Raw genomic sequence first — 27,060 nt, forward strand, 5'->3', positions numbered from 1 at the left:
TAATAATAATACATTAGAGATTTGACTACTCAAAACTCCCTGGATGAGGCCGATGGAAATTGACTTCTTTCTTTATCGAGGAGGTCATACTCAAATAGAAGGTGAATATATTGGAGGGCCGTTTGTACAATTGTCAATTGTAGACGATGATGATTCAACCAGTTTGTACAAAATTTCTTTCTTCTAATAAAAATTCTAAAGGATATTTAACAATAGAAGGAACTTAAGTTGTACGCCTTTCAACTTACCTGCTAACCTCCATCAATTCTTATATTATTAACAAATACAGTCGAATAGAATAGATGTAAAACCAAATCATAAATGCCTTTGGCTTTACTCCTACTCAACCTCATCAGCGCACATCACTTCAATTTCATATCCTTCTGTTAACCTCAACCTCAACCTCAACCTCAACCATGAGCATTCCAACTTCTCCTGGAGCCACAATGAAACAATCTAGAGGAAAACTACTTCCCTCCATCATCACTGTTGCCCTCTGCAGTATTGCTTTTGTACTTCTCTTTTACACTGAAAGAATCACTTTACTTTCTTCCACATCCATTTTCAATCGTACATCGTGTTCCAGAAGGAATGTTGCTTTGAAATCTAGTGAGTTTGATGATCTACTCCTACATGTTAATATGTTACATTAATCTCTTTATACGTTTGTAATCTCTCCTTGTATTATCCCACAGGGCATAAAGCTGCAGAAGACGACAACATTTACAACACCGAACTAGATGATAGATTCGACTTCGACCCAGAAGAGTGCAATGTGGTCAATGGGAAGTGGGTGTTTAACAGTTCAATCAAGCCTTTGTATTCCGATACAACTTGTCCATATCTGGATAGGCAAGTGTCTTGTGTCAAAAACGGGAGGCCGGATTCTGACTACCGTCACTGGGAATGGCAGCCAGAGGACTGCACCTTGCCGAGGTTAAAAATGAATCTCCTCATGTTTTCATATAATATTTCTGTGTTCACTAAATTTTATTGTATGTGATTTCTTGAGCAGATTCAATCCAGAAGTTGCCCTTAAGAAGCTTCGGAACAAGAGGTTACTTTTTGTAGGTGATTCATTACAAAGAGGTCAATGGCAATCGTTTGTTTGTATGGTTGAATCCATTATTCCTCAAGACAACAAGTCAATGAAACGGGGTCGCTCTCATAGTGTCTTCAAAGCTAAGGTATGCGTTTGGCTGTAAACTCTTTTTGTCCTTGCTGATGAGTCATGTCAAATCCATTAATCAATCGTAAAGCAACACTGTTACTTAACAGGGTCTTCTAAGCCGGACTCAACAACAACCTGGTGGAGGGGTCGATTGAAATTTTACATAAGTATTTATCAAATACATAATATGAGTTGTTTCAACGTATAAATAAAAACCCCTAGATTAATGAGGGTTGTGTTGGGTTAACCAAAATTCCACATAGTTGTGGTTCTTTTCTTTCCACCATTATGCAAATATTAATATTATTTTTTTTTTAAAAATGAATTCTTTAAGAGGATTCTAGCCGTTGGATTACAGTTTACTCCGGTTTAATAACTAATCCCAAATTTGGGCAAACCAATTAGTCCAATCTAAATCGCTTTTTTTATACCATACAGGAATATAATGCTACTATTGAATTCTATTGGGCCCCATTTCTAATTGAGTCCAACACCGATCTCCACATTATAGGAGACCCAAAAAAGAGGATATTGAAAGTGGATTCAGTTGCCAAGCACGCCCAACATTGGCTTGGAGTTGACATCCTTGTTTTTAATACTTACGTTTGGTGGATGAGCGGCCTTAGGCTCAAGACACTGTAACTTGTCTTTCAACCTCACTAAAAAATTCTCTTAACTTGCATCTCTGTCGATTATAATATTAATTTATACATACATATGTTTCTATTTGAGCACAGATGGGGTTCATTTTCAAATGGGCAAGAAGGTTTTGAAGAATTGGACACTCCAGTTGCTTACAAAATTGGCCTCAAGACATGGGCGAATTGGGTGGATTCAAATATAAATCCCAACAAGACTCGTGTCTTTTTCACAACTATGTCTCCTACACACACAAAGTCTTTCTTTTTCTCTCCCAAAATCAATAATGTTTCTTAATTGTACACTATATAATCATGTTTTAACTTGTCTCTGCAGAAGCATAGACTGGGGCAAAAAGAATGGAACAAAATGCTACAATGAAACCATGCCAGTGATGAAGAAGAAGCACTGGGGAAGCGGTTCTGATAAAAGAATGATGAGTGTGGTGGCTGACATAGCAGAGAAAATGAAAGTGCCTGTTACATTCATCAATATAACACAAATTTCTGAATACAGAATCGATGGTCACGCATCAGTTTACACAGAAACAGGCGGCAAGCTTTTAACTGAGGAGCAAAAAGCTGACCCTCTTCACTATGCAGATTGCATACATTGGTGTTTGCCAGGAGTTCCAGATACTTGGAATCAAATATTGTTAGCTTCTTTATAGCTTTAAAAACGAAACAATACATACACTTCTAATTCCTTTGTGTTTGCCAATCTCGGTAAAGCAACTTCTTTTTTATTTTCTTTTTGGGGTCAAATTTAAAATTCATATTTGTAACACCCTTAGAGGTTTGGGATACTTAAGACAAAGCTTATTGTTTTTTAAGAGTGTTCTAATATTGCAATAAAATTCAAGGGATCAGAGATATTAACTCTTACAATATATATAAATAATTTACCCTTAGGTCTCTCCGATCAAGGTGGAGTCAATCCAAACTTATTCGAATCAAATCTATGATAGATTTGATTTTAAATTATAGCTTTAACTTTATTAGAAATTTATTCATTTGTTATTCAATGATTTATTTATCCATTGCGGCGATACTATTTATCTCTTACGTAATATTATTTATTTTACTATACTTCAGTCTAAACCAATTCAAACTTTATCTGCCCATGATCGAATCAACCACTTTTCTCAGTCCAGCATGTGCCCACTGGGAAAACCCAAGAATATCTGGGATTAAAACCCCTGCACACCTGTAGAGGTTTAATGAAAAAGAAAGAAACTAGAAGAGGGCCGCATGGCATCAGCTATTGCTAGAAAATTGAATCATCTTCCAAACCTCTGTAAACGTATCCTTCTCTTTTCTCATTTTGGTACACTTGGACAACAATGCCGCCGCTCTAGAATTACATCACCATCAATCATCCTCGGGCTTTACCTTCCCACTCTACCTTTAATCCCACCGGTTCTCCCATTTGGTCTTGGAATTCAAAGATATTTGTTGACTACCAATAGTAACACAGCCACAACTGTTGAACCCGAGAAACCTGTCTCGAAAAGTGATTTAAAATCGGATTCTGAAGGACCTGAAAAATCGGGGGTTTCGAATCAAGGCAAAAGCGATGGTGGTAAACCTGTTCGTGGCGGGGTGATGATTTTTATTTTTATTTTTATTTTTTTTTCTAAAAATATAATTATGCTTGCAAATATTGCATCTGGGAATGTAGTTTTTTATATGAATCAATTGGGTAATGATCTTTTTCTTTTTCTTTTATTTTTGTCAGCCTGTTTCATGGTTGAGTTTTCTCTTGCTGGTTCTTACTGGAGCTGGTATTTTATGGTACTATGACCGGGAGAAGAAACGACATATTGAAGGTAGGTCTCTATGTTGTTTTTTTTAATTATATGCCCATTTTGCACAAACGTATGATTATTAGATTATGATTATATATTATGATGTGCCTATTTAAGATAGCCTTTTTAAACTATCATCTACAGTTAGATTATTCACAAAAATTATCTTAAACATTTCATAATTAATTATTTAATCCAATAATCTAGATTAAATAAGTTATAGTGACACTATATGTATTTGCATATGTAATTACACACTGTTTGTTAATCATATGCTAAGTATGTGCAGTGTGATGTGGCTGATTTTATCACGCTTTGAACTCTTTGTTTTCAACTGAATGCTTTTAGTAGAAAAGGAAAAAGAAGTTAATGTAGCACTTGTGAGTTTTGATAGTTAATTGTGCCACTGGTACAGTCAATCATTGCTTATAGTGCATACACGACATTTATTGATTGGTTTTTCGTTTAGACTGCTCATTCGGCCTTGATCTTGCAAGCATTATGCTCAGTCATCTCTGATTTTATATTTGTTGATGCAAGAAATAAGTAATGCTTCACAAGCTGTTAAAAAAGGGCCATCTGCTGGCAAAGCAGCCATTGGGGGGCCATTTAATCTTGTAAACCATGATGGAAACTAGGTTACTGATAAAGACTTTCTGGGGAGTTGGACATTGATATATTTTGGCTTCACTCATTGTCCTGATATCTGCCCAGATGAGTTACAAAAGCTAGCTGCTGCAACCGATAAAATAAGTGAGTTTCTTCTCTTTTGTGCATTTGGCAGTTAAAATCAGACCTTTTGGCTCTACATTCTGATTCAGAATCTGACGTTTATGTATAGTGTAGTGTTTTCTGTATATTGTTCATTAAACTTCGGAAACCCTGGTGCTTGTTTAGTTGTTAAAGTTTGTACCCTTAACTGATTACGAGAGATCCGGGTTGATAGTCTTACATCACTACATCTACCAGTATACAAATGGAGGTCAAGTTAGAGGCATGATTGAAAATTTAAATTTGGATGAATAACAATACGAGAATTCCCTTAACAAAATTATTGATGTAAATTCTAGATCTATGTCCAGGCTGCAGGATATATGTTACATGGAAAACTAATCTGAGAAGAGTATGTAATAATTATTGCTTTTATGTTGTAGAGGAAAAAGCGGCGATCGATGTTGTGCCTGTCTTCATCTCTGTTGATCCTGAGAGAGATACTGTGGAGCAAGTACGCGAATATGTCAAAGGTGCGTCTTAATTCATTTCTGAAAGTAAATTTTTTGGTTTTTTTATAGGTTTCAACTATGATTTGATCAACTCAAGTTGATTTCCATGCTTTTTCACTATAACAGAGTTCCATCCGAAATTGGTTGGGTTAACTGGGAGTCTTGATGAGATAAAAAATGTTGCACGGGCATATCTAGTTTATTACTTGAAGACAGCTGAGAAAGATTCAGATTATCTTGTCAATCACTCCACAGTCATGTATGTATCAGTTTTCTTGGACTGTTTCTCTTCAAAATTTTCTGCTTATGTTAATGGTTTATCTAATTTCATTTCTTAAATATTTATTGTTAGATGACCTTTTCATGATTTTTAGGCAAGTGTAGTAGTTATCAAGTTTCCAGCTTCCATGTTCGTAAGAAGCTATGAATAGTAAATGATATTTAGCTTGAATTCAAATAGTTCTTGCCTCTTGAGTAATAGTATTTGTTTGTTGTATACTGGTTTTGTAATCAAATGATGAATTTAAGCCAAGCCAACTTGGACTTAAATTAACATTTGGCTCAAATGAACCAAACTCAAGCTAAAGCAATTTCAACCCCATTTAACTCAAGCTTGGCTTGAGATTGACGCAAATGTCAGAATCGTTTTGTTGGCACTTTTCTCTTTTTTGGAGATGATGATTCATCTTTTTGATGACTGTTCACATTCTTTGGTGTTACTATCTTGAGTTGATTGTTTTGGATCCGAATTGTGCTTAAACTAACTGACTCTTATTCGGGCTCGGTTTGGCTCAAATCCTCCCCTAGTTATATCCTTTCAGCAATGGTTTCTTGATATATTAAAGAATGAAAAAAACAAAGCAAGAAAATTGACATTTCTTTGTTTGAGAGTATGTGAGAGAGATGGTCTCACAACTTACATATATGATGCCCCATGTCAAACTGTCACAATTATGTAATCTTGTGCAGGTACTTAATGAGTCCTAAGATGGAGTTTGTAAAATTTTTTGGGAAGAATAATGATGTTGATTCACTGGCTGATGGCGTAGTCAAAGAAATAAAGCAACACGAAATAAAATTGTTGTTTTATCTATTGCTCTTGCCCATGTACTCCATGTTGTAAGCTGAGTTTTTTGGAGCATGCTCCCAATTTTCCAGCGGATATTTGTTTGTCATACTCCATAGTCCTGAGCCAGACAATGATACTATTTATGATATACAAATTTTCTTACTTGAATTGGAAATTTGTAAGTTCAGTTTGCCATGAATTTTTATTTCCATTTCCCTTTCGCATGGCTGGCGTCTCCACAATACAATGAGAAAATGGGCTTGAACATTTAATCATATGATACAGACCGTTAATATCCCTATTTATACCTATTATAAGTGCATATAGAAATTGCAGAGAATGGGATTATTTATCTCACTAGAACCAGAGACAGTGAGTAGGCATAAACAAAGGCATCATTTGGTATTGCACTGAATATGTATAATTCATGATATAATTATCACCAGCTGTAGCTGGCACAAAATTGATGAGGCAAGAGAGATTTTTTTCCCCTTACCAATTTGTTAGCATTACGAGGTACACAAAGCTGTCAATGATATGATATTATTCCCCCTAATGTAAGCTAAGTATATCTTATACTAATTAAATTAGTTATTTGTCAAATAGTATCCTACTACCTGTTTCTATGTCTGTATAATATATGACTTCCTCACTCCTCCGTTCTTGCTTATAATTCAGCGTGTTTCTCCCAAGCTCTTTCTACGCTTTCCTTCCATAGCCCATACTTTGTCCATTTTCAGTTCACAAAGGATAAAAATAGGCTCAAGTGTTAATCTATAAGAAGCTGTATCCACCTCTACAATCATACTGACTGTTTCAAGAATGGATCAACTGCCTTTGCATTGCACATCACCTGTCCACTTCTTCAGGGATTATTGCCTTCCCCAAATAAACTTGTTGCATTTCCTCTCTCCAAATCTGCAGCAGTCATATTGACATAGATTATTACTAATTTTCATAAAACTCTTACACAATTGAACAGAGGAAAATAAATTTTATGTTCCAAACACAAGGATGGCTAGCATATGAGAAAAAATTCCATACCATGTCACGAAATTTCACCCGGATATGGGGAACATTTGTTTTGCGAATATCATTTCCATCTGGTCCTCTTTTGTAGTATTTCAGCCCTGTCCAATGTGACTAAAACCAAAAAACTAATAGATCAGATACAATTAGGCAGACATAAACATCCAAATAACTAGATAAAATTACTAAAACTACAGAAAGTCTTTAGAGCTTCTGTCACAATTCGCATGTTAAATGTTAATATCAGTGGAGCTCGTGATATGCCAAAAAAAAAACAGTATTGCTATTTTGAAAATTAAAAAAACAGATGCACTTTTATTCAGCATGTTAGCATTTACATTCAAATTTGTAGAGAATTGAGGAGTATAAGTTTAATCCTTTTCAAATATCATCAACATTGCCTATCATGCCAAGTGGATAAGTGTACGTACCTTCAAAGCATGAGAAAAACCTGATTGGATGACTGAATTGCGGGCAATCTCACATAAGTCACATGAACTCAACTTCCACACCTGTAAGGAAAGAGCTTAATCATCATGGATTTACAATCTAGAAGTTGTAAATGGTGAGAGGAGAGAGAGACTAGAAGCAGAGAGCTCACAGAAGCAGCTATGCTATATTCTTCCACCAAGGGTTCTTTAGTTAGATGAATTTGAAGGGGATCATCTGTTGATAGTGATACATTGAGACCCCGCAGGAAAAATATAGGTAAAGGATTCCGGTGATAGTCCAAAAACAAGGAGTTGTTACTCAGAGGAGACATAGCGAGACCAATCTGACAAGCATGGTAACATAGTTAAAATTGCAAGTAACAATTTGGTAGCATATACCTGATGCCCAGTCTCCTTTCATACTTACCTGTGCCAAATAATAGAGATACTGGAGTACAGGAGATTTTCTTAAATTTATTCCATGTGCAATATTATGAGCTGTGAGAAATGTTGCAGCAAGGTGGTCAATGTCACCAGCCTGAAAATATCAGACATGAGACAACCTACAATAGGATATTATGATAAAGTAAAAGAAACTTCCATGATTACCTCTCCTGAATGTGGGCGGAATTTGATAATTGTCATGCCCTTGGACTCTCGAAGCTGAAAAAGAATTATCTCACAGATTAGCACTAGAAGGACCAAATAAAGGCACTGGCAACTAGTAATAACAGTAGCAATTTCGATGACAGGACTAAAACTCAGGATTTAAATTAACAGATAGGAATAATAGATTATATTAAGAAAGAAGATATGAACCCGTGTTCAGAGAATGACCCTATATATTATTTATTTGACAATTAAGATTTGTTGGGTACAGAGGATTACAAAGGTCAATCACAACCTTTTTTTTTCCAAGGGTGGAAATAGAACCTTGCTTTGTGCCAAAAGATAATGATACAAACCTTGTTTAACGTGTAGAGGTTAGCATAGCAGTAATACACATAGTATGAATATGCTGGATTGAATACATTGGTCCATTGAGCTGGTGTGGGCATATGTTTTGTGGGGCGTCTTTCAGGCTTGCTCTCATCATCAACTAAATCGAACCCGACGACCTAAAAATCCAAATAAATGATAGATGCATATCATACAATTAAAGTCTAAGACTTAAAAAGTTCAAAAGATGACAAAATAAAAAATTAAAAAAAATTAGGTTATATTATAACATAATTTTTTTTTTTATAGGAACTTAGATATGTACATTATTGTGAATAAAATTGATAGTGGATTGGTTATATCACAGGATGGAATAATCTAATCCCAAATTTACAGTAAAAGACACAATCTCATCATTATAAAACTAGAAATTTTACACAGAATGATAGCAAACCTGTTTCAAGAAAACATGCAACTGAGGATGAGAATCCGGATCCACAGTAACTTCAAACAGTGGAATAAATACATTGTCAAGAATATTCTGGAAGGATGTCACAATACCCATTTCTTTGTATACATTGTACAGCCGTGGAAGCTGGAAAACAAAAATAAATAAATAAACAAACAAATCCCATACAATCTGTAAATGCATATCAAAGGGCCTCCAAGAACCATGAAATTTTTGGCATTGCAAGTATCAAGAGAAACATGAATAAAAAACATCAGCAAGTATACAGAAATATATATATATATATATATAAAAGAAAATTTTCAGTAGGGATCAAAACAAAAGAAGAAATAGATATCAATGCCTTATTCTAAGCAGAATTTCTGACCACATTTTTTTTATTTTTGGGATAATAGCACAATAATGACTAATGTTAAATGAAATGCATCTTATGCAGACATATACCTTCTTGATATAAATAAAAAATGACGACAAGAGCAAGAACTAATTAGCACAATTTCAGACACATGCATAAAGAGGAGAGCAATAAATTTAATCTACAATATTTTATAACATACAGAATGGGAATTTCGAGAAGCTTTCAACAGTACCTGAATTAACCATACAACATTCTCACTGTACAATTCATTGTTCACTATCCAACTTGCCAGTTGGTCCCATTCACTTTGTTTCCTTCCATATATTGATATTCGATACTCAGCCATCTGAAGTAACCAAATTAAGCATCAAGAATGGTAAACAAGCACACATACATGCACATAAACATACATAGTAAAGAGAGATACAGAACATCTAAACCATATCAAAAGTAATGCACATGCAAATGCATAATGTATATTACAAATATATATAAAGAGAAGCCCAATCTTCTTTCCACAGTTTAATGTCAATGTAACATTATAAACATTTACAAATGTCTTAATGGAACAGCTTTACCCATACAGATAGATTAATCAATACAACTTACTAAAGGATAACGTAAAACTATGAGTCAAACTTTTAAGTATGAAATTACCATATGAAATCAAACAATTTTAGTATCAAAAAGAAATTTAGCCAAACTATTCCATCTACTTCAGCCTTTGTCTATTAAATGCACAAATAAACTCATCTCCAAAATCAATTCAATAACCCTCTTAAACTACCATAGCATCAAGGATAATGGAAAACCTGGAAAAGCTATGCATAGTAGTATAAAAAAGGCAAAGGAAGTACCTGATATTTACTTGCTTCAAGGTCAGAAAACACTTGCTTCGTAAGCTCACCAAGAAAACGACCTGTTCAATCACAAACAAAAATATGACCACATAAATCAATGATTGTGAGGGAAGACAAGGAGCTTCTAGGTCAACCAAAGGAGTCAAACCATGGCCCAAATCACCTATCTTTTAAAGGCAAATCAACATGACACAATAGCAGGACTCCTAAGAAAATATTGAACTCCCTCAAAACTCCAAAATAGAACACAATTAGATACCCATTTGGTTCACATTTTCTAATAGTGACAGATTACTACCACGTACATAGAAGAAGTCCCAAGTATTGGTTTTATAAATAAGTGCAAAGGCAAGAAGTATTCATCTCAGTAAAGATTTGAAATAGTGAAACAAATTCCATATATAGCATTAATTAACCAGGTTTAAGATCTGAATTTAAGCATGAATTAAAAAAGTTAGAAAATTATATGATTTTCTAATATATGGCTTAACCTAAAAAATAAAAATAGCAAACCTTGGATAAGATTGTCTTGTTTAAGGAAAATTTCCCTCAGCCGACTTTGACCGCAGGGATTATACTTAAGATTGAACTTATCAAAGCGATGAAATGTGCTCTTTTCTGCATGAACATCCAAAAGATCCACATTCAGATCATACCTGTTCAACCAATATTAACAAAGATTACAAGCTTTAATAACTCAAAATATAATAGAAATATATAATAATCCAGGGGTTGAAGGGAGTAAAGATGAAGACAACAAGACGGAAAATTCATTACCCAGTTAAATCCAAGCTCTCAAATACTTCTTTCAGGGTCAAGTATGTCCCATCACGGAATATCACAACCTGATTTGAAGTGGACAATAATTAAAGTGTCATTGAATAAACAACACAAATTTAAGACAAGATACCAAAATTTATAATTGACATGAATTCTTAACAGGAAATAATTAGGTCATCAGCTACTTCACAATGTTTTAATGTCAAATAGGGTTATTAGTTATGAATGAGTAACAGAAAAGAGATCTTGACAACATATCATCAGACATATACCAATGGTTACCTCATCAGGCTCTTTCCTCAATTTGGACTTTATAAACCTTAAAAGATGTTTCTGGTTCATGCACGCCGAGTGATGGACATGTGTATCCACTTTCCTAACATTATAAAAGTCACGATGGGGTGCACTTTTCTGAGCAAGAAACTCCCTATCCGCATTAAGCATCAAATGAAGATTGAACTTCTGCACAGCACCAAAGAAAACACATGGTAAGGATTTAATTGCTATTTAACATAATTTTTAAAAGAATGCATTTCAGTAACTTATAATTATCAAGGAATAGTATTCACTTGTTCCAGAAGAACCAGCCGATGATGACATAGAGTTCTCATATTTCCTAATGCAATAACTCGAAGTATGTGATGCAGATCAGTAAAAAAGGTTGTTGCATCAGCAACAGGGAAAAGCTCTTCCTTTGCTGGTTAAAGATCCAAAAAAAAAGGGTAAACATCATAAACAATTGGCAAAGGAATAGATATCCATGAAAAATTAAAGAAGCACAACTTGAAGTCTCTTACAATCTTTATTTGGATAAACATGAATAACTCCATCTTGCATCTCAAAGTAGTGCTGCAGAAATATATAAGGCATGTCATCAACAGAAAAAGAACATAAAGTGACAGCACTAGTTAGATTGTGGAGGCACAGAATGTGGGAATGATCACAAACATGAACTCACATCAGATTTCCCCTCAGAAGTAAAAGAAAATGGTTCTCGATTAGGCTTTGGCGTACTGGGGTCCAATATTACTTCTTTCTCCCATGGAGCAACTGCTTCCCTGAATAAATATTTCCTTCGCATTTCAAGGCATTCCTGAAGGACCACATAGGCCTCTACTTCATCCAGTGATGGCACCTCTGGAAAAAGTAAAGAGAATAAAAAATAACAGCTTGAGTATAGCACATCTCAACCCACAATTATATGTTAAATTCTTCAAAGTCAGAAACTAACTGTTGCAAATTTGACAAACATTACCTTTAAGGAAAAAAAAGACACAACTACATTGGAAACAGGAACAGATTTGGCATTCTAAAAGTATCAGTTCAGCAGTTCATTATAATTTAATAATCAACAACAAATCAAACAGATAAAACAGCAACTCTGAATTGAAGTAACCACATTTGCCAGTTTTATCAATTAAGTCCCAAAGGATGCTGTCAAGAAAAGCTTGCAACCCTTATCCCTCTCAGAGTGTAAAAATGATCACAATGTGCACAAAAAATACCAAGATTATAATAGGAAATACCAGTAGGAGTAATCTCAAGTTGCGCAAATGTTTCTTGCTCTGGCTCTTTCCTCAAAATATCAGCTGCGATAGGATCAGGCTGGATCCCATGCAGGTCACCAGATACACTATGGGATCGAATCATGCTTGAAGGAGCTATAGACATTTGCTCTCCATTGGGATTATGGTCTGCTAAATTTGGGCCCTGAACATAAGAATTACATAAATCCATCAAGATTCTGGACATAAAATAGAAATGCAGGTAACAAATCTATTGAAAATGGATTTATTAGGGAGTTATCAAGGAAATCTGTATTCCTCAGCCACGAGGCCACAGCATAATTTGCAGTATCCAATGCTATGTTAATTGTTTGTACGGGTATGTATATGAGAAAAAGAAACAGAATTTAAAATAATGTAACTTGTTAGGAAATTTTAAAAAAAAAAAAAAAAGTGTTTCATGATTGCTTAAGTAACATACAGCATTTCCATTTGTGTGCAAGTAACTAGTGTCCAGTTTAGAATTGTCAGTAATATTATCTTCCTCGTCAGATCCTTCCCCACTCTCAAAGGCACTAGCACTAGCAACAGGAGACTTGGGAGAAGTCGGTCTGATAAGACTGCCAACCCTGTTTGATGAACCTCCATGTCCGGCAGATTTTCCTGAAATATAACAACACTATACTTAAACAGACAATACTAAGTAATTGCAGTTATAATTGCAACTTTAAAGCTAACATTACTATTAGATGAAATCATTGCTATGTTATTAGTCCTTCTCATAGTTATAACTTATAAGAAGGGGAGAAGTGTGTTTCCATCCTTAGGGCTTCTTCAAAAGGGAAAAGGAAAACTCCTAAAAGCAAAAGGCGGTACAATAAAAGTGCTGGTAAACCATAAAAAATTTCAGGGGCTTAAGAAAAGTAAAATTTAATATGCATATTTTTCAATTTGTTGATCAAAATCAACTGTCCTAAAAATTAGTTCATAAATTATCTGAAAACAAAAAAGAGCACAAAAAACCGTGGAATAGAGTAAAAGAATAACAAGCCACCATAGTCATTCAGTCTCATTTAGCTCTTAGGTTTCAGATTAACTTGCTTTATTTCAAGTCCGAGTTCAACTTTTATATTCTTACTTCATGAAGGACAAAAATTTTATACTAGCAAAGGTTGCAATGCTCAATAAAAAGTTATACAGCTACACATCATTTAGTTTTATAATGACAAGCCTAGAACTTATTCACTACAGTGTTGTCTCATTATTCATCGACAGACACATAAATTTCTCTGTATATAATCTAACTAACGGAGTCTATCACTCTGGCAACAAGTCCTTAAAGCTGTACCTTCAGAGAGTGTGTTCAGCTTAGGAAGCCCGGGAGGAATCCCTTGAACAGGAAGCGGACCGTTACGCCTATCATCGCCATCAGTGGCTGGACCAGGAACAGCCATAACGTCTGGTAACAAAGCAGAGCCGCGGCGATAATAGCCGTTTCCCTTCCGCCTCCCCTGAGCACGACGCGAAGCATGACGTTTAGCATGATGCGGCGAGTCAGCGTCGGAGATATTGTTCTCATCTCGTTCTCTGTCGACTGATTTCGCAAACTCAAGTAACTGAGTTAGGGTTTTCTTGTGCATATAATAGGCGGATACGGCCACAAAGGAGGCGCCGACGAGAGCAGCCATGGCTAAATGAAGTGCGTAAGCGTCCATGAGGGAGGTAGGGAGGGAGGTACAAAAACCCTACTACTGCAAGTAGTAGTACTGAATAATAGTTAAAAGAAAAGAGAGTGAGAGGAGAGGTGTTTTATTTGGGACAAGGGAAGGATTGTTGGAGTATTTATAACAAAAATTTGTATGAGGAGGAGGATATATTCTGTGTGTGTGTGTGTCACCCACTCTCGTCTCGTCTCGTCTCGTCCCTCGCTCTCTTCTGTGTTTCAAAAAATTATATTACTATCTACTACAACTAGTACCGGCTTTTTGTTTTTTGTGGCGGAAATTGTGCTGTGTTTCATCGCCGCTTTTCCAGGTTAATATTTGTTAATAATTCACTTGATGATGGCGATTAGCATAAATGCAGTGAATTAAATTTTACCACCTAAGGGGGTTTCACCGAAATCAAACATAGTTAGTATAGAGGTAAAATAATAATTCCTACATTAAAAAATTTTGACAAAAATAAAAATAAATAACTTTTTTTTATAGATGTCATTTTAATATTTAAAACATAATGTTTAAAGTCTACAATCCAGATTCAGAAACCCTTAATTCTAACAACAATAAAGTCATGCATGCAAACAGTAGATATTAAAGAAAGAAAGAAAGAAAGATAAATCATACTGTACAGAAAGCTTAATATGGTTTATGTCTGTCCCAATTCCTATTATAAGCCTGATTATGAGTCTGTCTGTCTGTCTGAGTCCCTTTCCTTGTCCATCCACAGGAAACATATTATAAGCTTAATATGTTTATGCATGTCCCAATTCCTATTTTTCACTCTTTCTTTAGCGTCAGATTCCCGCGGATAAACTCCATACATACATACATACACACATCATCACCACTTAGCTTCATTTCTAATCTCCGTTTTTTCTTACAAAACAAATTCAATGCATAATAATATTGTTTTTGGCAGGCAAATTAATTGATTATTGATTCAAATAATAATTAGAGTACCATACTTGAACAACAAATTCAATCTTTCTTGATTTGGGTTCTGCATTATTGATTTGTGTTGCCATGCCAATGAAATGAGAAACATTAATTAATTATTCGGCCTCCTCTCCTCTCTACTGCTGAAACAAAATCTTGATTATTCATTCATAGCTTAAGAATCGAAGAGGCGTGGTGGAATGGAATGGAATGGAATGAGCTTACTTAGAATATGCGCATTTAACCGATTTCTCAAGTGGGTGATAGTGGGCAACAGAGGATGTGGGATTTGTGAGTGAGTGGCATATCTTCATCTTGATGCGTTGCGTTTGGGTGAGAGAGAATGTCTTCGTTCATTCATTCCTCAATATTTGGATATTCGGATTTGCAATAAATAAACAGAAAATTGTACCATTTTTCATAGGAAATGTGTTATTAATTTCCTTTCAAAATTTTGAAAAAACAAACACCTAATTGATCCAAACTTAGAAAAAAATCAATAAAAGTGATTTGAGTTCAATTTGAATATATAATATTTAGTTCAATTTCATTCAAACTTATATATAATATCATTAAAAAAATTTTTACAAGATGAACAATATTATTATTAATAAAATAAACAATATTACTGAAAGAACAAATAAATCAAACTATAATGAACTATAACTCTATGTCTGTGTTTAACTTATTTGAGTCAAATATGAATTCAAGTTTGATTCGATTTAAATCCGCCGATGTATTTATGCACAAAATCTTTTAATTGTAATTTATATACTGATACTAAAAATAATAATGAATTCAGTCATATTTAAATATGTAGGAGGTAAAGGAATAAAAGGTGGTGTCACTTGTCAAATAGTAATAACAAATAAAATTCCTTGGGTGCTTATATTGGACTAGAAAGATATCAAGAATCACATTCCTATTTCACCCCCTTGCGTGAGATATGGAGAATATGTGTAGTGTAGGTGTAGCAACTTGTTAGCTTTAAATGATTTGATGAGAAAATTATGCTTTCTTTTGAGTCTAATTCATCCACCTCCCTCAAAAATAAGAATAATAGGTTCAGTCGGGAACATCATTTTCAAACGACAGTAGCTAGCTGCTATTGTCTTGTCAAGTTACCAATTTAGTGCCTTGTTATTCATCACCCATTATAAGGGGGGCGAACCTTTATTATTATCTTCCTGCCTAATTTGAAGAGGCATATTTGACGATTGGCCAGCCGCTGGATAGGGTGTAGGTGTAGAGGGCTAGATGTGCTCGAAGGAAAAGGACTGGGCCTTATTGGGCCAGTTTAATGCTCAAAAACTCCAAATCGCAGACAGTTGGAATTGTGGATCGTTGGTTAGAGAGCAAAATTTATGTAGGACTAACTAACTAATAAATATTCTTTGGTTTTGCAACGCTTTTTCCCTTATTCATTATTTAAATTATATATATTTTTTAATTCAAAACTTAATTTCATTTATAAAAAAAAAAAAATAGATATTTATCATAAATTTTTTTGAAAAAAATTAAAATGAATTAACTTTTTTACATATTTTACCTCAAAATTTTAAATATGCTAGTTTGAGGATTTTATAAGCAATTCAGTTAATACAATTTAAATTTAAAAACTCTAATAGTGCCACAACTTTTGCACCATTGTTACCATCACAACTATTTCAACAAAGGAAAAAACTACAATTGTAAGCAAAGGAAGACAACAACAATAATGATTGATCGGGATAGCAAAACCTATTAATTGGGATGGTAAAAGATAGGTTAGGGGAACTTGTGTATGACAAAAATGTGAGAGATTATTATAGGTTGGCTTGTGTGATTGAGAGAGAGTCTAAAATGACTTCTTAAGGTATTTATGGGAATAAACCAATTGACCAACCAAGCCATTTCAAGTGTTAACCAATAAACTATAGGTCATTTCTTACTTAAAGTGATATTTTAATTTTTTTTAAACTTCGAATAATATGGTAAATTTGGAAATTGAATTATTTAAGAATGAATAGTGTGGTAATTAATAATATCCTTTGGTTTTGGAAACTCTGTAACTTTTGGGTAAAGAAATATGGCAATCAATCAACCTTTTATGTAAAGTTGTTTGGTTTCATAATTAAAGTAGTTGTTTTATTATTTGCCTTCCAAGTGCGGTTTCTTTTATATAATATTAAACGCTAAGTAATCGTATGAATTAACTATCATAAATACTGCCAATATTACCATCATCATTTTAAAGTCGCTGCGAGCTGACAGACACTATATAGTCCAAAGACCGCAACGTTTGGAATCTTACGTCTTCCTAATATGGGCCCGTAAATCAAATACAACCAATAAGATCCCACCACGTAATCCAACATAATATTTTAAAATAACAGTCAGTCACACCGTAAAGCTCCCTCCTCCCCTTCTCTCCCACTCTCCAACAGGCTTCAAACGATTGTATCGTTTCGCTGGTTCAGAAGATAAACTTAATTATCTTCCTCAATCTCCCTCTCAATCTGAACTTCAATGTTGTCCGTACTGAATTCAGTTCTGTCGACAAGGCTATCCAACATCAACAGCTCCAGCTTCCGAGTTCCAACTCGGCCTATTTTGTCTCCTTGTTCTGTTTCTTTCACCAGTGAGTTCACTCGTTAATGCAATTCGAGCTTCGTTTTAAAGCTACCAAAATTACTAGTTTGATTCTATGTTGTGACGGTGTGAAATTTTTAATATTTTTCAGCGCGGAGACTGACTGTGAGGGCACAGGAGCCTAGTGCGGAAGAAGGTTTCATGAGCATTATTTGGTTAATTATGTTATTAAAGATGTTGAAGAAAAATTTAATTATGGTTTTTTTGTGCTTTATTGCAGTTAAATCACAGGCACCAGATAAAGCGCCGGCTGCTAATGGGTCCAGCTTCAATCAGCTTCTTGGCATCAAAGGAGCTGCACAAGAATCTGTGAGTCTTCAGTGCCGGGTTCTACTTTATAGTAGAGAGCCTGGGAAAAAAATCATTCTTCAATTGATCTTAAGAGGGTTTAATTTGTGTGCTACATCTGAAACGTAGCATGCTTGAGTTTATAGTAGGTGAAGAAAATGAAACGTCTCGCTAATTTTTTGTAAGGCTTGCTGTGATTTCTAGAAAACGGTGTCTTCAGTATTAAAAGAATGAAGAATTGAATATTGATATTGATTTTTGTTTGTCACTTGTTCTGACAAATGCTAACAGTCATTGCAAGTTTTGAGAAATTACATGTATAATCAGTATAATGCTCGTACTGTTTGGAAAAATTCAAAAGGGATTAAACTGGATATGAATTTTGTTCTGCAGAATAAATGGAAGATTCGTCTTCAACTGACAAAGCCTGTTACTTGGCCTCCATTAATTTGGGGAATAGTTTGTGGAGCTGCTGCTTCTGGTACTTTGCTTTGCTTAATATTTTTTCCTGAAATTTAAAGACCCTTTCTGAGCTAATATTGTTTCAATTTAAACATTCTCTACGGAAATTATGTACCCTTAAAGAGTGTTAAGAGCCTGAAGATAATTACCTTACGGTAAATTGAGTGTAAATTAAAAGTTATTTGTGGTTTTCTCTCTTATTGTCTATAAGTTGTGCTTTCTGGTGGCAGTGATTATTATATTCTTCTAAGTTTGATTATCTTCACTATTGTTTAATTTGTCTCTAAACCCCACCCAGTTCCCTCAAAATCTGTAGGATGAAATATTGAGACACTTCTATCGTTTGGCAGTGTTCTAGCTAGTGGTTTTCATTAATTTTTGTTATTTCATCAGTGATGTATCTTCACACAAAAATAAACTAAATTTGATTCTCCTCTCTTCTAAGTCCCGTTTACATGATTTGATTCACATTGTAGGAAACTTCCATTGGAATTTGGAGGATGTTGCTAAATCGATTGTTTGCATGATCATGTCTGGCCCTTGTCTCACTGGCTATACACAAGTACTTTTCTGATGGATTTAGAGTTGTGTCTTGCTTGATTAAATGAGAGCTTTAAATGCAAAAATGTAAATTTTCCTGCTATTTCACAATGTAGACAATTAATGATTGGTATGATCGAGAGATTGATGCAATTAATGAACCTTATCGTCCAATTCCGTCTGGTGCAATATCTGAGAATGAGGTATGTAATCAAATTACATTGCTTTCATATAAAATATTTTGTCATTGAAACTCACTCCTCTTTTTTTTCCTCATTTTCCAAAAAAAATTCACTCAGGTGATTACCCAGATCTGGGTGCTTCTTCTGGCAGGCCTTGGCTTAGGTGGTTTGTTAGACGTGTGGGTAGGTAATTCACATTGTTGTTGTACATTCAGTATGTATCCCATACTAAACAAAAGTTAGAATTGTTCTATGAATCTTTCTCCTTAACAGGCAGGACATAATTTCCCAATAGTGTTTTACCTAGCTCTCGGTGGGTCCTTGCTGTCATACATATACTCTGCCCCACCTCTGAAGGTAGTTTTTACATTTATCTTCTTCTTCCTCTTATTAAGTTAAGCCACTTTACTTCCTCTCATGTTATAGAAGTAAAACTGGTAAAGGCTGACTGTGTTCCAAATAATTGTTGCAGCTGAAACAAAATGGTTGGATTGGAAATTTTGCTTTGGGAGCAAGCTACATAAGTTTGCCATGGTGTGATTTTCCCTCACAATCTTTCCTTGTTAAATTTTTTTGGCAAAATTGAATTCCATACCAGGGTTTTCAACAACTTGATGTCTAAATTATTTTTTAAATATTTTTTAACTTGACCATTGAAGGAAGCGTATTTGTCAAATAGTCACCATTGTCAACCATGGCACACAAGATTAAGAGAGTAATGTAATTCTTTTGACCGAGACAAAAGTTATAAGACAATTAATCTCAGCTTCTTTTACCTAATAAAGTATTAATACTTTCATGATAGTTCATAGAGTGCACCCAAGTGATCCGGTAAAATGAATTGTCATCATGATTGCTTCATTGTGTAAGATGCTTGTAGGAAGCACTGTTGATTGCATGTTGATTTATTTTCAGGATACTCTTAAATATTTACTGGTATGCCATGTATGGACACTTCCACCCGTAGAAGTACTATGTTCTACTAATCTTGTGGAAGAGGTTCTAAAATGGAGTTTACTTTGTTGCATAATAGCTATCGCACTATAAAATACAACTTTGCTCTGTTGCATAATAAGAGTATTGTTCTATCATTTTTTCAATAGGTGGGCTGGTCAAGCATTGTTCGGGACGCTTACACCTGATATAATCATTCTCACTCTGTTGTACAGTATAGCTGGGGTATGTTTTTTCTCATCTTGGTGTATCCATCTATAAAATTTTCTGACTGAAGCTGATTTGTTTTACCATATAATGGTTCAGTTAGGTATTGCAATCGTAAATGACTTTAAGAGCATCGAAGGAGATAGAGCGATGGGACTTCAGGTCTTTGCATGTCATATAAACATTTTGCTAATCTTACAATGAATTAATACATGTATCCTTAGAAGTATTTAATATAATCTTCTTTGTATTGCTGGACAGTCACTTCCAGTAGCTTTTGGTGCTGAAACTGCTAAATGGATGTGTGTCGGTGCAATCGACATAACTCAGATATCTGTGGCTGGTACATTACTCTTAATCACTTCAATATCGTGTTTGAAGAAAAAAATAATTTTTCTTTCTCAATTTAATAGTGAGTGTATTGACTCAATGTTCCATTTGTAGTAATGGCTAATTATACAAAAAACTTTATTAAGGTTTTATATTTTTTTTTAATGTTTAGATGTTCAAAGAACTAAGCCAGAAGAAATTAAAGCTCATACGAAGAAAGACTGATTTAAGTAAAAGTTAAACAGGATCCTGTGTTGATTGGTTTGAAAAATAATATTGGATTGTGTTTTAATTCCTTCATAAAGATGGCTCATTGCTGTAGATACTCACAATTGCAGGTTATCTACTAGGGGCTGGTAAACCATATTATGCCCTAGCATTGCTAGCTTTGATAATTCCGCAAGTCGTCTTTCAGGTAAAGCTTTTCTGCAATAAACTTTTTATGCATTTGTTGTTACGGCTGGTGAGTTAATTAGGTTCAACTGGCCTATTGGTAAGATTGCCTTGTATAAGAAATTATGGGCCCCATAAGAACAAACTCACTCCTCTTTAGCTCTGGATTATCATTCAAAATGTTTTTCTGGTTTGAATATTTATAATCCTGTAAAAGTTACACGTAAATGAAGCCGCTGGGAATATTTAATCATACAGTATGTATTTCTTTTTACCTTTGTGAACATTCTACTCATATTAATGCTTCTGATGCTGCAGTTTCAGTACTTCCTCAAAGATCCTGTAAAATATGACGTTAAATATCAGGTACTTTCTCTGTTATTTCTCTGGGTAACAATTTAATTTCCAAAATTAATTTTGTGGAATATAACCTGTTGTATATGTGTCATCACTGTTTTGAAAGCCAGACTGAACCAAATCTGTCCTAAAACCAGATATAACGCACGGATTAGGGTGAATAGCAGTCTTACCGTCGGAACTATCACAGTTCCCGGTTTGACCAACTCTATAGAAATATCTAAATTTTTTTTTAATTGCTAGGAATCTGGGACTTGAAACCCAACACATTACTACTGTGAAAACATTGTATATTATCCTTCAATTTCTAGATGCTAAAGTTTATTGTTGCATAATTTCTGTTTCAGGCTAGTGCCCAGCCATTTCTGGTACTTGGTTTGCTTGTCACCGCTTTAGCAGTAAGTCATCACTGATGTTCTCAAGCAGTCTCATGCCATTGGCAGCAAGGGGAATAAGAGATGGGAGAAATAGAAGAAAGGGAAAACGCGAAAACATTCCGATTGTAGTAAAAGTGATTGAACAGCGTTTTAAGCTTATAGTGTATCTATAAAACTCTGCTAAATTTCATTATTCCACCAGCCTTCTCCCACGTTGCCCCGCAAATGAAGCATCTTTTAAGAACTTACGAGGCACAAAAAGTTCCATTTTTCTATTTTTGAGCCTGGATTTGGATTTATTTGCCAAATGTATTTTGAATTACGGAGAGGAATTTGTTTGGCATTAAATATGTTTCTTGGCCTATATATTAATGGGTTAACTGCAATTAAAATTAGAAAATACTCAGAAGTCACTTCCATGTTATTGTAACAAATTAAGAGAACATAAGCTGATGATGGTGCATGGACACAGAACATGCAGAGCTTGTGGAAGTATGAATCGTCGTGTCGGCTTGACCTGCTTCTCCAGGCTTTTCACGTCCCATCTCTTTGTTGCTTGCAGTCCCAAGCTGCTCCTTTGTCTGCTGTCCTTCATATTGATGCCCTCTTGACTCCGGCTGTTCTGCTAGCCCAAGATGCTCACCCTTTGTTTGCTCTCCACGGTGCACTACATAGCCACAAAAAATATAGTAACCGCTATTTTCAAACATGAGGCGAATATATATAAGCAGATGAAGAAAGAGAGAGGCTCTCGGCAAGACGCTGAAGGTTGTTGTCGCCTGTACCACCACTCTTTCCTTGCCTTGCAGTGGCCTCATGCTCTGTTCTTTGCTGTTCTGAAGCCATTAATCTTAAAATGAAAGAAGTGAAGGGCTTATTTTATATCATGTTGGGGAGGGGTTATTTTTTAGAAGATGAGAGATCATTACGAAAAAAGGAGAGAAAGGGCCACGTAACTGTAGCTATATATATCAGGCATGGCAACTGAATCAATTGACACGAGTCCATTTAATAAGCTCAGTCGGTTGCGACTCTTTGCATCTTCCACCTCCCCTGTCCTGGGGGGTCATTATTATCTTTCTCTTACTTTTTACGAAGTAAAAGTTGATAGTAGAGTGAACTGGGAAATTCAATTCACGAAACAATGTGCAGCCACTCCAGCGTTGTGCAGTTCCATAATATTCTCTGCATCAGCAAGATGTCGTAGTTACTCATATAATTTCTTTTATACTTGTCTGTAATCTTATGTTCTGGATAATGTATGAAGGCGATATATGTGTACAATACGTTGTGCATTTTCAGGGAGACAACAAAATCATTCATTTTTCTTGAGTTTGTTTCTCATCCCTGACCTTGCATTTTATTGTTTCCCGTTGCATATTGTGGGTGGAAACACTGTTTCACTTAAAAGTTTTCGCTTTTAGATAGATGGAACAGAGCCAGATCGTTCTAAGCAAAGAAAGACTGTCTCGAGGCGAGGCTATCACTGAAGCGGCAAGTGATAAAAGTTGTGAAAGTTAATACATAATTAGAGGATGAAGATATCTCATTTAGAGCTGGCAATATATATATATATAAGTTGGCATCCATTAACTGCTAAAAATTTGTAGTGCTATGACTTTTGTTCCTTATTTTGTGGGCATCCCATTTTAGAGAATAATATTTGTATACCGAGTAGAATATATGGAATATATTTGATTCTTGCATTGTGCATGTATCTCTTTCCTGATCGATTATATCATGATAAAAGTTTGTGTGTTGTGGTTGTGGTTGAAAAACAATTAAACATTTGTTTTGTATCGTCTTCTCACCAAATTTAGAGGAAGTGCCATTTGGACGACGTTTCATTGTCTAAACTGTTTGAATTTGTTTAATCCAAATGAATCCAGACTAAGATGATGACCAGAGATGAGTTAAAAAGTTTTGTAAAGGTCGTCAGTGGTTAGAGATGTAGTCAGAGGAGAGAAAAAGTTTTGAAAGAGAAACTACAATTTTTTAAAATTAAAAATTTTTAACTAAGAGTGAAATATTAGTTTTTAAAATTTTAAGATGAAAAAATAATAAATTATTATTTTTAAAATAATGATTTTATTTTAATTTTAATAAAAAATTTTAACAAAAATTGTTTTATTAATAAACTTTTATATTTTTGAAAATTAACAATCAATTTAGATTAAACCATACTTGGGTGGGAATAAATCATTTGGCCATTTGGCCTTAATGTTTGATTAAGTACACCAAATATTAGTTTATTGCGCTTTCACACCAAAAAGGCGACAAAAAATTTCCACTCTAACATAAACCAGGCGCAATAATTCTGCGCCGGCCACCCACACTATTCATCTCTGTGGCTCTCAGATTCAGGCTTTCTGCCGTATTTTATACGTTTTCCAAAAGTTGGCACCTCACGTGGGCTGCTTCTCAAACAACTTCTTCAAATATTAAACAACAACGACTTCAAAGTTCAAACGAAAAATCGTTCAGAATACCGAGGAGGAGGAGAAGAAGAGAAGCCAAAACAATTCCTTCTCTTCTTCTTTCTCAAATCCCATTTCCATCGATTCAATTTCCATCTAAACCATGAAAACACAAGAGCAAGAACAGCAGAGCCCCACCTCGAATCCCAAGAAATCGATCCCGCCGTACATGAAGGCAGTGTCGGGTTCGCTGGGAGGGATCGTGGAGGCATGTTGTTTGCAACCCATCGACGTCATCAAGACGAGGTTACAGCTTGATAGGACCGGTACTTACAAGGGAATAATCCACTGCGGCGCCACCGTATCGCGTACGGAAGGTGTGCGGGCTCTCTGGAAGGGTTTGACTCCCTTCGCTACACACTTGACATTGAAGTACACGCTTCGAATGGGGTCAAATGCGGTACTTCAATCAGCTTTTAAGGACTCACAAACTGGGAAAATCAGTAATCACGGTCGAATTCTTTCTGGGTTTGGTGCTGGTGTTCTTGAAGCACTCGCTATTGTAACTCCTTTCGAGGTTCGTTTCACAGTTTTTAAATTTTGTGAACAAAAAAGTGAAATTTGTTGGAAAAAATTTTAATTTTGGTCTATTTTAATTTTTGTTCTTCTGATTTGGGTTTTTACATGAAAACAAGTATCATTTTGTTACCGAGTTCATGATGAAACGTGGATTCTTAGGAAATATTTTGTGTTAAGTTCTAATGTTTAAATTTGCTGGAGAATGTATTTTGTTGGATGTATTAGTTTAGTAGTTGACTTGTTTATTGACATTGCTTTTGGTTGTGACGATGCTTATGAAAAATGAAGGGAAAACAATGCAATTCTTTTGTTTGGAACGAAATTGCTTTGCCCTGGTGGGGGATCATTGAAAGTGATTAAAATATGTGTGTCTGTATTTGAATGGTATTGTCTCTAGTCAAAGTAAAGATTGCTGATTGAATCTTCAGAATGCTTTTTAATTAATTTTACAGAGATGTTAGGCCATAGGTTGAAGTCGTGTGTGTGAAATGGAGATAGAGAGAGAATTTTTTTGCATTGGAATGTTGGAGTTATACTAGGCATTTCATTTTTTATAGACATAACATAGTAAATATCAGAGAATTCTTCCCTAGCTCTTCATTGAGTTTTGAATTATGATCATGTTGATTATATAATTTTTTCTATATTTATAGAGTTGGTGGCAATATCAAATATTATCTGCAGCATATCTTACCTTTTGATGAAGACTTGAGTGAATATTGGTTGATTTTGGTGAATCTATAGTGCAATCTTCAGGAAATATTTAGTCTATCTATTGCCCAATCTTAATTATCTGTGCTGCCTTGTATTTTCAAGACCACTTGATAAATACTGTTCTAAACTGCATAGTTTAATTAGCTTCTTCCTTTGATTATGTGATGTCATATTCATAGTAGATACTTGGTTCCTGATATGAGGATAATAATAGATAGTGTTCTATAGTCAATCAACAAGTGCACTAGGTTAGAAAATGGAATCTCAAGCTTGTATAATAATAAATGACAACCTCTGTGTGTACATTTAAGAAAAGTAGATTGATAAATTCTTCATGTGTGAGATATCAATATATGTCAATTTGCCTGAATGTGGAAGATTTTAGAGGAAAAATAAAACAAGGATTTCGTAGTCCACATGTGGATGTCTAGCTCAAATTCCCAACAAATTGTATGTGTTCTATCCTAAAAGCTCATGCTTACTGAAAGTGACTGAATAAGATTGAAAACAAGTCTACTTGTGATGAGATAGAAGGCATTACAACGTTGATATCTGACTAATGAAGATTTAATTTAATTTTTTTTTTTTTGGGTTAGTTAATTAGCCTTTGTCACAATTATGTCACTTTTGGATTTCTTATAAGCTGTGGCCACTTTTGGATTGGTGCAGGTGGTGAAAATTAGACTGCAGCAGCAGAAGGGGTTGAGTCCTGAGCTTCTAAAGTATAAAGGTCCAGTGCACTGTGCTCGTATGATCATTCGTGAAGAAGGGCTCCTTGGACTTTGGGCAGGGGCTGCCCCAACTGTTATGCGCAATGGAACAAACCAGGCTGCCATGTTCACTGCTAAAAATGCTTTTGACGTACTTTTGTGGAAGAAACATGAAGGTGACGGGAAAGTCCTTCAACCATGGCAATCTATGATATCAGGATTCCTTGCAGGAACAGTTGGTCCAGTTTGCACTGGCCCTTTTGATGTTGTCAAAACAAGGTTAATGGCACAGAGTCGAGCTGGGGGTGAGTTGAAATACAAAGGTATGATCCATGCTATCAGAACAATACATGCTGAGGAGGGGCTTCGTGCCTTGTGGAAAGGACTGCTGCCTCGGCTCATGAGGATCCCCCCTGGCCAGGCCATTATGTGGGCTGTGGCTGACCAAGTGACTGGTTTTTATGAGAGGAGATATATTCGCAATGCTCTCTTGTAGGTATTGTTTACATTGTTTTGCTTGTTTTGGTTCATTGTGCCAATGCAAGCAAAAATCAATTGATTTCCTAGGTTTTTTAATTGAACACTCATCTCAATAACCATCTCGATATTCTGTATGGTGGAGGAGGGAAATATGGTGGTTTCAATTTCAAGATTCCCTCAACCTTAATGCCAATTTTAGACAATAAGGCAAGAGAACGTTTATGTAAACTTGTTTTTCAGAGGATTAAATTTAAACCCTGGAAGTCATTTTGATGGAGATTTCTTTGTTACAAGTTGCCTTTGGTTTTGTATTAGGATAGGATGTAGGAATCATACTCTGCTTTACGGGCACAGTACTTTCAGCAGTTTCCTGTAAACCCTGAAAATGGTTATTATTGGTTCAGGCATATGATCTTTCATAAAGGTAAAAATGTCATTATCTTCATAGAATTGGTTCCCTTCCCACCTGATTTTAGAATTCTCAGCCATGCAAAATTTGAGT

General features: G+C 35.1%; 4 protein-coding genes and 1 pseudogene across 6 annotated transcripts; 4 read left to right on the top strand and 1 right to left on the bottom strand.

Moving 5' to 3' along the window:
- The first annotated feature begins 354 nt into the window (after window positions 1-354).
- Window positions 355-2,653, top strand: LOC123217175 (protein trichome birefringence-like 3). 2 transcript variants are annotated; one of them, XM_044637999.1, is made up of 6 exons: window positions 355-609; window positions 696-936; window positions 1,016-1,187; window positions 1,610-1,809; window positions 1,909-2,049; window positions 2,147-2,653. In XM_044637999.1, the coding sequence occupies exons 1-6, from the start codon at window positions 417-419 to the stop codon at window positions 2,478-2,480; spliced, it is 1,281 nt and encodes a 426-aa protein (XP_044493934.1). In that variant the 5' UTR covers window positions 355-416; the 3' UTR covers window positions 2,481-2,653. The 2 variants fall into 2 exon arrangements, with proteins under 2 accessions (XP_044493934.1, XP_044493926.1); XM_044637991.1 differs by having other exon boundaries at window positions 358-609; window positions 1,909-2,067.
- A 281-nt stretch (window positions 2,654-2,934) lies between these two features.
- Window positions 2,935-6,074, top strand: LOC123227517 (annotated as a pseudogene).
- A 212-nt stretch (window positions 6,075-6,286) lies between these two features.
- Window positions 6,287-14,224, bottom strand: LOC123227512 (AMP deaminase-like). The gene is made up of 19 exons (XM_044652456.1): window positions 13,629-14,224; window positions 12,762-12,943; window positions 12,302-12,485; window positions 11,734-11,912; window positions 11,573-11,624; window positions 11,345-11,472; window positions 11,058-11,237; window positions 10,773-10,840; window positions 10,509-10,651; window positions 9,993-10,054; window positions 9,368-9,481; window positions 8,763-8,903; window positions 8,335-8,487; window positions 7,979-8,032; window positions 7,797-7,907; window positions 7,540-7,713; window positions 7,370-7,450; window positions 6,954-7,052; window positions 6,287-6,827 (listed from the first exon to the last, which is right to left on the bottom strand). The coding sequence occupies exons 1-19, from the start codon at window positions 13,993-13,995 to the stop codon at window positions 6,759-6,761; spliced, it is 2,541 nt and encodes an 846-aa protein (XP_044508391.1). The 5' UTR covers window positions 13,996-14,224; the 3' UTR covers window positions 6,287-6,758.
- Window positions 14,225-17,323: 3,099 nt separating this feature from the next.
- LOC123193996 (chlorophyll synthase, chloroplastic) lies at window positions 17,324-22,024 on the top strand. Of its 2 annotated transcripts, none has more exons than XR_006497186.1 (15): window positions 17,324-17,557; window positions 17,660-17,704; window positions 17,789-17,877; window positions 18,250-18,337; window positions 18,795-18,880; window positions 18,975-19,061; window positions 19,158-19,223; window positions 19,314-19,397; window positions 19,513-19,574; window positions 20,144-20,219; window positions 20,301-20,363; window positions 20,463-20,544; window positions 20,704-20,761; window positions 20,870-20,946; window positions 21,243-21,296. XR_006497186.1 is itself a non-coding variant. In XM_044607103.1 (15 exons), exons 1-15 carry the CDS (start codon window positions 17,446-17,448, stop codon window positions 21,692-21,694), a joined length of 1,131 nt encoding a protein of 376 aa, XP_044463038.1. In that variant the 5' UTR covers window positions 17,327-17,445; the 3' UTR covers window positions 21,695-22,024. The 2 variants fall into 2 exon arrangements, 1 of the variants encoding a protein (XP_044463038.1); XM_044607103.1 differs by lacking the exon at window positions 20,704-20,761 and adding an exon at window positions 21,629-22,024 and having other exon boundaries at window positions 17,327-17,557; window positions 21,243-21,290.
- Window positions 22,025-23,913: 1,889 nt separating this feature from the next.
- On the top strand, window positions 23,914-26,835 carry LOC123192189 (mitochondrial succinate-fumarate transporter 1). The gene is made up of 2 exons (XM_044604655.1): window positions 23,914-24,652; window positions 26,038-26,835. Exons 1-2 carry the CDS (start codon window positions 24,239-24,241, stop codon window positions 26,572-26,574), a joined length of 951 nt encoding a protein of 316 aa, XP_044460590.1. The 5' UTR covers window positions 23,914-24,238; the 3' UTR covers window positions 26,575-26,835.
- The last annotated feature ends 225 nt before the right edge of the window (window positions 26,836-27,060 follow it).

The sequence above is a fragment of the Mangifera indica genome, chromosome 1 (assembly GCF_011075055.1).
Source record: "Mangifera indica cultivar Alphonso chromosome 1, CATAS_Mindica_2.1, whole genome shotgun sequence".
Taxonomy (NCBI): domain Eukaryota; kingdom Viridiplantae; phylum Streptophyta; class Magnoliopsida; order Sapindales; family Anacardiaceae; genus Mangifera; species Mangifera indica.